Below are 11,597 nucleotides of genomic sequence, written 5' to 3'. Positions count from 1 at the left end.
TCATCAGTTTAAACTGCCACAAACATTGAGTGAAGAAAGGTTAGTATTGAATTTACCCAGACTGAAACTATGGAGCTCAAAGTCCAAGCTTGCAATTTCACAGGCGGATGTATTCTGTAAGCTTGACTGTTTCGCTGTGCAGCCAATAGAGAACGTCATGTAAAATTTACGATTTATTTATAACACATCCTGACAGTGACATCTGTGCAGCTAGAAACTCACTGGCAGTTTTTGAGAAATGAGTTGATAAAGCGCATTGAGAATTGTACAGTGCCTGATGTTTGTTCCTTCCGTCCTGCTTAAAACTTGAGTTGCAATAAAGTCAAACAATTCTTAAACTTTCTCCCACTTTTTTTTGTCTTGACAACCAGAACATAAATAAATAATTGGTTGTTAGATTCCAACATGGCTGAAGAAAAAAGAGGAACGCCGATTGAAACAAACAGTGAGGTACATGACTGAAGAATCATCTTAACACTGCCACATGCAATCCAATAGGTTAGTAAATGTAGTACTGCTAAATCAGAACACTTGTGCTGCTGTTTCTTGTTTCTCCATTTTTGGTTCAAGATACTGACTGACTTAGAACAGATGAGGAGTTGATGCACGTTCAGTCTTTGTCATGAGGATTGATGGAGAATCACTCTTGTTGTCCATCTATAATCAGAACACATTTTAATCAGATCCCAGCAATGATGGCTACAACCAACTGTTTAGGTTTGGGGAAAATATAAGCAATCCATTGAAAACCAAACCCTATATGATCATCTGAATATCAGTACATCATTTAAACATATTACCTCCTTGTTTACACTTTCATTCATTTCAATGTGAAGAAAATTTGCCATATTGATCTCCTTCTCCAGTATGGGATGTGAGGGCATGCTTAACGGATCTACAAGAACCTCATAGGGAACATCTGGGTGCTTCCAGGAAGATGGATTGTGGATGCTCCAACTTTCCGCTTGACCAAATGTACCTGTGAAGTTTAGACCGTCACTTTCCAACAAACCGTTTTTGCACAGTTAATGTTTGCCCAGATCTTAGTTGATACACTAAAATATGAGTCCTCATTTATTTGGTTTATAAAATGTTTGTTTTGTCCAAGTTTTGTTACATTTAGACATTTTTATCCAAAGCAACTTACATTGCTTTTCTTCTAAACAGTTTTAATAGGTATTTGCAACCCCCTGGGATCGAACCCACAATCTTGCGTTGTTAACGCAATGCTCTTACCACTGAGCTACAGGAAAGCTTCTTGTTTCTCAAAGCTACCAAAGATGTCAAAGAAACATCAGGTGTACCTATGAAATGCCCGTTGACGTTCCACAGCCGTACCGAGCAGTCCACAGATGAGGTGAGCAGAAATTGGTCATCCTCAATTATCTTTAGTCTTGAAAAGATGTCATAATTCAACATTCTCGAAAAATAACAAAGTCATGTAAAACAAAGTTTAGAACATGCTTTAGAAGAAGTTTAAAGTACATACCCAGTGATTCTGCTGATGTGTGCTCGCCAAAATTTCACCTCTGAGATGAATAATACCTCGTCAAAGTTCAATAAAATCATTTAAAGAACAAACTAATAAAAGTCTTCCTACTTTCAGGAGGCTTTTGCTCAGGGTGCAGGGCATATTCCTTGACATCGTACACAGAGATGAAACCGACACGATCAGCTGTGAAAAGCAAGCTGTCGTCTTGCGTTAAAGCCAGTTTGACATTCTGCTGCTTTGAATGAGACTTAAGCACCAGACAATGTGTCATTAGGACTTTTGGCTGTTTAAATCAACACTGAACTGAATTATGAGTTATACTCACATCCTGAAAAGATGTAATGAACTTTCCCCCGTTCAGAACGCTCCAGAAGTTAAGATAACCTTTGAGATGAAATATGTTTAGGTTGGATGTTCTGCGTAGTGAATGTCTTTTTGTGCACCATAAATGTGCCTTACCTTGACATCCTGAAGATATGAGCCAAGCAGAGGAGGACAGTTCAGTGACGAATGCCCGGGTCTTTAAGAAGATGAGACTCAGGACACTTGTGTTCTTAAGGACTATATGCAATAGACAGTACAACAGACAATTATTTATTCATCCTCATGTGGCTCAAAATGTGTCAAAAATGGAATGACACTTTCTTCTATGGTGAACAAAAGAAGATATTTTGTGAAATGTGCATACATTCCTTAAAATATCTTCTAACATTTGATTTCTTCTGCAAAAGGCATACATTCATACAGGTCTCTAATTGTAATGCTGAGGAACAAGGCAGAGAGTAGATCCAAGTGCAGTTATAACGAAATAAACAAAGACAAAAACAATCCAAGAACAGAAGAGGAACGTAAAAACAAAGACAGACAGCAAACAAACAAAGAAAACAGTAGGGCTTAAATACACTGGGATAGCAAGAAACACCTGGGAAAAAGAATTAACTCACAACACTACGAGATGCTACAAACATGGTAAACAGGAAGTAACCTAAAAGTTCATCATAAGTATAATTAATGGGATTATTGCCATACCATAAGTGCTGCTACTAGCGTCAGGAGTCTGAGGGGTGTGAAAGCGACACTGTATACGACCCGACACCACATTCCACACGATGATCTCGCTATCGTAGCTGCCAGTGGCCAAGAGATGAGGCGCACAGTGTGCGATGCATAAGATGTCTTCTTTGTGTCCAATCCTCTGTGTGAGTCAACACAACTGTTTACGATGATACAAAGTGCAAGTTTATAGACAAATATGTGTTTAAAAGCATGCTAATACCACATCATCCTGCCAGGAAGGTTTGGGTTTCTGATTGTACCGAGTTTCTTCAATGGAGTCCTGTCATAAGTACAGACATTGCATTTAAAAACACATTTTCACTTTAGTACACAAGGGAGGAAGGCAGAAGTAAATTAAATATGAAAATAGAGTGAACTACTATAGAGACAAGAGCACTGAGGGGAATACAGGTCACCACAGTTAACCGTTTTATGAGAGGCGTGGGGGAATTATGTTCATATAAAAATAAGGATGCGACGTGAGGCTGGCTTGATCCCTTTTCCCCTTTCTAACTCACCGAGTAAATGTCAATCCTGCGGCCCCAACCGACAGAAATCACAAACCTGTCAAAGCAATTGAAAGAGACTCAGACAAATATAAAGAGGAAATATCCTCAGAGATTATGCATGCCATTCGCTGTGAACGGAGACTTACGCGCTCCTGTGCAGTTTGAGATAAGAGCAGTCACAAATCTCTGCACATCTTCCATCTGTGATAAAAAAAAACACAAACCAGGCTTAGTTCTCAACAGATTTACAGTGTGTGTAGAATAATATGATTAGTTCTCTGAATGTGTCATATTCAGAAGCAAACAAATAGATGAAATACACATTGTAAACAACAAGGGAATTATTGACCTGCCCTAAGAATCTTTAGGCATTCGCCGTTGTTAAAGTTCCACATTTTGAGGGAGCCGTCTCTTCCACCAGTCACCAGCCTAGAGAAAATAATTATATCATTTATCTATTTCAATAGATTTACTTCTTTATTTTGCACGATTATTTAAATCTCTTACCTCCTTCCATTACTGTCAAATGCCATACAGGTAATAGCAGCCTGTCCATGCGCACACCCATATTCAAACACTTGAGCACCAGTGTCAACGTCCCAGACTTTGACAACCTGATTTTTTAATAAATCCACATGTTACTTTACAAACAAAAGTACATTTATTGAGAAAAGAGGGAGTTCATTGAAGAACAGAGCAAATTGTCATAATTTTAAATGATTTTTACATGAGAATGGAAATGAGGAACACTACATCTATGTCCTAAATGTGTTGGACGTTCTCTTTAAAGGTCCAATGGGTCATTTTTTGGAAGTTCAATTGACAGAAATACAATATAATATATACATAACTTTATCTTCAGATGTGTAGAAAAGAGCTAACACATTGAAGCTTTATGTATTTATTACTGATATATTTCTATCTACATCTACCACGGGTCCCCTTAAATGGAATTCAACATGTTGTTTCTACAGTAGCCCTAAACAGATAAACTGCTCTACAGAGCGTGTTTCACCTAAATATGTTATCTCATTCTGCAAAGAAGTGAAAACGTGACGACCTCTTAGTTCTGTGTCAGCCACCATGATGCATCGAAAGGGAACAGTGATGGGTGGAGTGAGCCGTTGGCAATCTGCTAAATTTCATACACTGCACCTATAAACTTACTCACCGATCCCTCTGAGCAGCTCACCACCTGCCTGAATTCTTCACTGTATCCACAGCACAACACTGGCTCGCAATGAGACACAATTTGACGGCCCTTATGTTGTGGTCTATAACAGAAGGGATATTATATATGATATATAATATACATGCTGGACATGATTTATGTATGTATATACTGTATATATATATATAGTGTAAAGACGTACTTTGTCTCCAAGGAGAGCAAAGCAAGGGAATCTGCGGAGATGTAAAGCCCCTTCACATCTGAAGAGTAGAGGCATGCTGACAGTTCTCCTTCTATATGACTTTCTTGTGGATGTGCGGTGAACAGGCATGTGTGATCCTGAATATTCCATATCTAGACATAATAAATACAGTTGTCATGTTTCTTCTCTACTCTTATAAAAAAAAATGTATGAATGAATGGTTCCGTATAGTGTGTTAGGCTATATGAGACTAGTCTTCTTTTTGATTGCATTTATGCTTTTGTTGTACTTATGCTGTCCTAATTGCTTCCATTATCTACCCCACTTGTAAGTCGCTTTGGATAAAAGCGTCTGCTAAATGACTAAATGTAAATGTAACTAAATGTAATGTAAATGTTTCATATTTATACAGTGTCTGCTTATTTAACTAATTGTCTCTTTTGTTTTTATTTTATTTCCACCAGGCAATTGTATACTGAAACACAATGGAGAGCTCCATCAAATTTCCAAGCAACCTATGCGCAAATACAATTTTCCTTTGGTGTAAAACAATGGACTCAAATGTACTTTTTTATAGGTTTATAGCCTAATTAGTAGTAGACTAGAAATCATCACCTTTGCAGTGTTGTCTCTGGAGACTGAGAAAATGTGGCCGTCTTCTGAGGCAATACAGACATAGAAAATGGGTGCTAAATGACCTTTCAAAGTCCCAGTTGGTCTTCTGCCATTTTCAGAGCATAAAAATAACAAGTTTAGCACAGAAATTCAGTTTTACCATCTGTGTGCATTTTATATTTGTCTGACATGGACCGCTATCAAAGTACATCAAGTGATTGTACAGACTAAGAGCAATGTAAAAGAAAGAGAAACCACTTCATAAGGAAGATATAAGATGTATTCAATACATACTCTGGCATGTACGGATTCCACATACGCAACAGCTTGTCCATCCCACCGGTGACCAAAAGGTTTTCACTCTTACTGAAGTCAAAGCTCATGACTCCTTTACCAACAGCAAAGACTTTTTGGTCACCGGCCGGCCTCAGCTGTGGACTGCTGGGTATTTGGATCTTTTTAGGTTTTCCGTCTCCACACACTTCGTTTATCTGTTGGCGGATGTCGGCTGATGGAAGGAGGCACCCTCAAGAAAAAAGTTGTAAGGATTAAAATGTCATAAACACAAGTATTATATTAGATACGTCAATATTTTTTAATTATGTTGTTTGTTACTTTCATCGTTCTCATTATTGTGATCTGGACATAACATTTTTTATTAAAAGCAGCAGAAAGTCATCTCACGTTTTATTTAAAAAAAACGTTTGAATGTTACCGATAACAAGGGCAGAGTCTTTGTGGTTGGATGCAGATATGATGGCAGGTATGCTGTGAAAGTATTTGACCTGAAGCGTTAAAAAAATGCCTTTTTAGTTCAGCGCCATATAACTTAAATCAATCTCAGTTTAGAATGTTCAAAAATGGGATTTTGTGCATTAACAAATGCATTTAAAACTGCATTACAAATAATAACAATGAAGAGAAAATTACAACCTTTGACACCCAGTCTTGGTGGACTTTCCATCTCAAATATGTTATATTTGGAAACTGGGCTGCGTGATCAAGGCTGATGTTTGGCATGTTATCCACCTGCGGAGACTTTTTCCACAACCTAGAAAATAAATGCATTATAAAGAATTGACAACAGAGATTGCCTTGATTTGTTCCAAAATGTCCATCGGGTCCATTTGGGATTCAAATTTTACGTGTCAGTTATCTATTGCATTTCCATGTGCATGCCTCTCCGGCGGACCGTGTCAAAGTTGACCAATTAATTTATTCATGAATTTATGAAAATGAGGGACGAGCACGGATGACTTGCTCTTGTAGTTTAGTTTTTACAAAAATCTAGACATGGAAAAGGAGGATTATTAAAAGCCCTGTTTACCTGAGTGTCTCTGAGACCGACTTCATTATGAGGATGTTCACACAGCCCTAGATTGAGAGAATTCAAATAAATTGTGTTTAATAAAGTTCATACGTGTTGGACTGAATCCCTTTAACATTGGGAATACACTAACCTGAGTGTCCCCATATAAAATGAGACATTTATCTGGACCTGTGCAGCTGTCAGAGAACAAGTTTATTTTTTAATCAAAAGGGAAGCAAACATAGAATTGTCATCAAGGCAGCTCGGGTTCTTGGTTTTAAATAATTCAATGCAAACAAGTAAAAAATGGATGAACGCAATATGTTGTTTGATGTTCTTTTCACTGTTTCTATAATTGTGTAAACTCACCAGTAATCCAAGTTTAAAGGCACAGTTTCTAGTGCACTTATCTGGCAGCAAGGCTCCAAAGAGGAGAACTCATAAATCTGGATCTCTCTGGCTCTGTAAAGTAAAGGATATTGATGCATAAGAACACTTTACAGTCCAAAACTGTCAATTAAAAATACAAATTTTGATTTTAAAGCTATTTACCCAGTTCCAATAATTAGTTTGTCATACTCTGTCATAAATACAAAATCTGTAGCCCGTTTCTGCGTTTGACTTATGTGTCTCTCCGGCTGGATAGAAATATAATGATGCATAAAAAGCAGGATCTCATTTATATAATAATGAAAAAGGAATGTCTGAAAACCAGGTTACCCACAAACACATTTTTGTTGTTCTTCAGCTGGAGCTTAGGGCTCCAGTAGTTGACAACTCCATCTTCTCTGACAGTAACAATGGTGCCGTCATGAGCGGCTTGAATTTCCAGAACAGGTTCCCCACGGCTCAGGTGCATTATTTTAGCCGGCAAAGTGAAAGTCGCCATCGTGCTGCGACGCACTGTCTCCTCTTTCTCTTTGTACTCCAGGTGCATGTAAGTGCAAAACTCATGCTGAATGAAAAAAAAGAAAAACATGCAGGCCTAAATCATTTAAGTGACATGACTATTAGGTCAAAAATTTGTTGTTTAAAAGTCTTTGAGAGCAAAAGTCGACTTAAAATCTTTGATGCAACTTTGCATATAACAAATTGTCTGTTCGTGTACTTCAAGATAAGAAGTTTGTGATTTAAAGGGGAATTTTTGAATTATTCATACCCACTCAATCATGCCGTCGCCGGTGTAATCGATCTTCATGAAAAGTTGCTGAATTTGAGCATTTTTCTGTGTTAGATGAGAGTAATCGTGAGAGGATTGGGAGAGAGAACATTTATGAATAAACAGTTTAAGTCTCAGGCATTTAATAATCCATTGACAAGGAACAGAATACAAAATGTGCAATTTCAATACATTATATTTGCACACTACAAAGCCATCTCAATCTTATAATTGCTTATCATACGCTCTTGAAAAGGCAATAATTCTCACAACAGCATGCAAACCCGAGCATTTTTTAACCACAGATCGGAATTGTGGGTAATCGAGTTTCTTGATGCCAGCCTTTGCAAACTCCTGCAAAACAAAGTAGAATAATGAAGCCCACTGTCTATTTAATAATATTAATAGTAAAGTATTTTTAAATAATATTCATATACTTACATCAAAGGCCAGTTTAAGATGTTTAAGATTGTCATAAGACACCACATGCTCCACCTGTTTTAAATATTAAAGATAAGAATTCAATGCTAAAAGTTTATGGAAAAAATAATTGAAACAATACAAAAACTTCAAAATTGAATGACACTTTTAAAAAGCATATATTAAAAGACAAAGAAAAATTAATTTTACATAGACACACTAAACCAAGTCCTAACTTAGGGGCTTTGAATAAAGAGAGATAGCAGTACATAAACATACAAGACAGGCAAATCTCTCAACTGTATCACCATTTTAAATTAAAATATATTTCTATATTTTAATAAAATTACTCTGCTTCATATCATCAGAATTGCATACTGATTACTGCGGCAATAAAACAGAGCTATCAAAAAAATCACTGCTTATTTTGGATTTAATGTTGATTGGAGCTGTGTGAGAGCAGAAATAATAGAGAAAAAAGGTCATGTTGCAATCTCAGTTCATTAATGAGCCAGTGTTATACCTGACATTGATTGCTTACTTGAGAAAGAGAGATGCTTAAATATCCATAATAAATATAGATTGTAACTTTCATGCACATTTTGATTTGCAGTCAGGTGGCAAATTGCTTATAGCACGACACAAATTTGGGCTTGATAAAGTCATTGATTTGCACTTTGGTACACGCTAGAGTACAATGCTGAAATAAATAATGCAAGTCTATGGTGTCAGTTTGTCCAATCAGTGGACATGACAGATTACACTGCACTGGTTTCACATCCAAAGGTCAAAAACCTGATGAATTAACAGATACTCTACTTGATTCAAAATGTCATTCATGGCAAACAGCCAGTCTGGTTTCCAAACATTTTCGACATTGACATTGACATGACCAATAAAAATTTTGTAGAGTTTGGAATACATAAATATAGTGTTATAAAATAACTAAACAATAACTAAATTAAGTATCTTAATTGTTTACGTTTTTTGGTGCTTGTTTTGTCTTCATTTATATTTCAAAGGATCAATTTGGACCTCTTGGATGTTTGTTGACGGCGACGCCCCCGTTTGAGTTCACACTGCAGTGAAATCATTGGACGCGCTCTGTTTTAAACTACATCATATTATAGGGATACTTTACCCAAAACTGAAAATTCTATCTTCATTTACTCACCTACAAGTTGTTCCAAATCTTTTTAAGTGTATTTGTTCTGATGAACAAGGAGAAAGATATTTGGAAGAATGCTCATGAAGTCAAAAGTGCCCAAGAACTGTTTTCTGTTCTACATTCTTCAAAATGTCTTCTTTAGTGAAAAAAAATCTGTGTGGTTATAAGCATTCTATCAAATATCTTTCTGTTTATCAGAAGAAAGACATTTATACAGTTTTGGAAAAACTCAAAGGTATGTAAATGATGACATAATTTTCATTTTTGGGTGAAGTATCCCTTTAATGCCATGTAAGGAGTAGATACAATATATTTTTATATAAACATACTTTCACTCCTCGCCTGTGGTTGATATTTTGTGAAACAACTCCAAATACACTTGTGTTTATTATAGGGCCGTCCATCTGTTATGTTACTGTTTGGCAGGAACTTTCTTACTTCTGATTGGTTCATACACTAGTTAGGATGTTATCTGATTGGTCATTATCTGTAAACCCTGCCCCTGGAACTAATTCTAAAGGTAGCGTAAGAAACGGTTAGTCCGAATGCTTGAATGTCCGAATGAATTAATCTTCGAAATCTGTGGTTGTTTTGTCTACGAAATTGAATTAAGCCGTTGTAATTTCTTTGCCCGTTTCCATTTGTGATTATTGTTTTGAGCCGTCTGCTGACTAATTTACGTCACTATGTTGATAACTTCTGTAACGTCTGTAATCTTTAACGTTACGAATTGCAAACAAGTTATTCAGAAAGGCTTTCATTCATTTATTTTCTAAAGGGCAACTTCATTCTGTATATAAACACTTTAATAAATAAAACTTTTAGAAAATAAATAGCTAGTCAGAGTATTAGGCCATTTTGCGACGATTATTGCCTACAATCACCTTTGCTACAGAAGGTGTCTGTAATAGAAGTTTTGTCGTGTTAACACACTTTCAGAATGCTGCAAAATCCAAACCATGCCATTTTATCTTTCTCTATAAAATAATTCATATGCGATATGGCTTTTGGGTTTGGGAAGTGCCTCAATCCAGCTGGCAAACTCTCTTATCTGTCATTATTACATTTAATTTGCATAATTTGGCTATAGAAAGAAGATGCCAGGGCAAGCTGCCATTCAACATGGTACACAACTTCTTGGAAATACAGCCAAGTGGCAGATGCTGTGACACCTTCTTTTTACTTTTACCTTCAACTCATAGAGTTTGTTGGCGAGATCTCCTCTGCGGTGTTGCCGTATGCTGAGTTTAGATGTGTCTCCCATGGCAATAGAGTGTCGTCTGGGTTCTTGTCTCAACAGCTCTTTTTCTTGCCAGTCAGGACATTGTTGGCTCTTCTCAGTAGGACCTATATTACTGAGAATCATGCCACCAGTAGGGGGCATCCTGGCAGACAGCTGTCTATACCCCATGCCAGTCTTTTGGTTCAGTATGGATGCACCATGCACAGGTTCTGTCAAAATACTACACAAGAATGTACCGACTTGATTATGTGTATGAACATAATTATTACTAGTCATATTTTCATTTGAATTTTTTATATAAACAACAAATAAAGATATCTAGGCTCTTCATTTAATTGTTTGATTTAAACAAAGAACAAATTCTTAGCCTTTAAAATGTCATTTGAAAACTTAAGTAAATTGTGAGTAAAGTACATGCAACCTAAAATATTAAATACCTTAATTAAACCAAATCAGCTTTAAATCAATTTAATTATCAATAAACGAATATCTATTTTAAGAGAACAACACTACATGTTGGCCATAAATCACAGTTTAAATCAATATTAGACGTCAGTTTGGTTTACACAATATTATAAGGCATTTCTATGTATACATTTCATAAAGTATAAGGGTAAAATAAACATTTAATCATGACAATTAACAATGACAACATTGTCAGAAGATATTTACACTCTCCAAATGACAATTAGCGAAAGCCGAGCGTGGGTCAACTAAAATCATATTACAGTCGAGCAATATTTGTCTGTTAAAAGATAAATTAATTAATCCTCAAGGACACAAACAGGTACAGTACTTCTGCACAGCAGCAGGATTCACTGTCTCCTTATTCCCTATAGCAACAGAAAACACCGAAGAACAGAAGAGATAGTCAAGGTCGGGTCTTGGAATACATGCCTGAATACAAATGAGTTGCCAAATCTATTGCTCATGCTGAGATAAAAGTCACACACAACAAATTAGTCCTTGTATAAGTCTCTGTATCCAGAGCTGTTCCACAGTAGGGCTGACCAAATGAGCGTTGCCTTGCCTAGATATGTGGGAAATGAATCCTTATTAAGATACAGCTCGACAAAAAGCATTTAGCAGAATACCTGAGCATGTTCTGGGTCTCAAGTTTGGCTCCAGCAGACGAAGGCCGTTTTTTTCTACCCAGTGGCATGTCTGGATAGATTCTCCCCTCTTCTAGACTTGACGGCGGCTGGTTTGTTTTGTTCCATAGCTAGGGCTGCAAGCAAGTCTACCGAGAGCTT

General features: G+C 36.7%; 1 protein-coding gene across 1 annotated transcript; it reads right to left on the bottom strand.

Moving 5' to 3' along the window:
• Window positions 1-523: 523 nt before the first annotated feature.
• On the bottom strand, window positions 524-11,506 carry wdr95 (WD40 repeat domain 95). Its single transcript, XM_056756035.1, has 29 exons — window positions 11,439-11,506; window positions 10,291-10,564; window positions 7,955-8,008; window positions 7,784-7,867; window positions 7,514-7,579; window positions 7,079-7,309; window positions 6,907-6,992; window positions 6,724-6,816; window positions 6,506-6,551; window positions 6,373-6,419; window positions 5,979-6,096; window positions 5,761-5,830; window positions 5,340-5,571; window positions 5,046-5,151; window positions 4,431-4,582; window positions 4,229-4,331; window positions 3,565-3,671; window positions 3,407-3,486; window positions 3,204-3,258; window positions 3,067-3,112; window positions 2,769-2,828; window positions 2,522-2,687; window positions 1,952-2,053; window positions 1,818-1,876; window positions 1,601-1,739; window positions 1,490-1,529; window positions 1,305-1,393; window positions 801-979; window positions 524-657 (listed from the first exon to the last, which is right to left on the bottom strand). The coding sequence occupies exons 1-29, from the start codon at window positions 11,504-11,506 to the stop codon at window positions 583-585; spliced, it is 3,027 nt and encodes a 1,008-aa protein (XP_056612013.1). The 3' UTR covers window positions 524-582.
• Between the last annotated feature and the right edge of the window lie 91 nt (window positions 11,507-11,597).

Source organism: Triplophysa dalaica, chromosome 9, assembly GCF_015846415.1.
Source record: "Triplophysa dalaica isolate WHDGS20190420 chromosome 9, ASM1584641v1, whole genome shotgun sequence".
Lineage (NCBI taxonomy): Eukaryota > Metazoa > Chordata > Actinopteri > Cypriniformes > Nemacheilidae > Triplophysa > Triplophysa dalaica.
Note: the sequence above shows the minus strand (reverse complement) of the source record. Positions and strands in the feature narration are given on the sequence as shown.

Coding starts and splice junctions, on each gene's coding strand:
- wdr95 (XM_056756035.1), bottom strand. CDS start 11,506: ATGCCACTGGGTAGAAAAAAACGGCCTTCGTCTGCTGGAGCCAAACTT. Junction 4,332..4,430: donor TTGCTCTCCTTGGAGACAAA/GTACGTCTTTAC, acceptor CTTCTGTTATAG/ACCACAACATAAGGGCCGTC. Junction 2,688..2,768: donor CTTCCTGGCAGGATGATGTG/GTATTAGCATGC, acceptor TGACTCACACAG/AGGATTGGACACAAAGAAGA.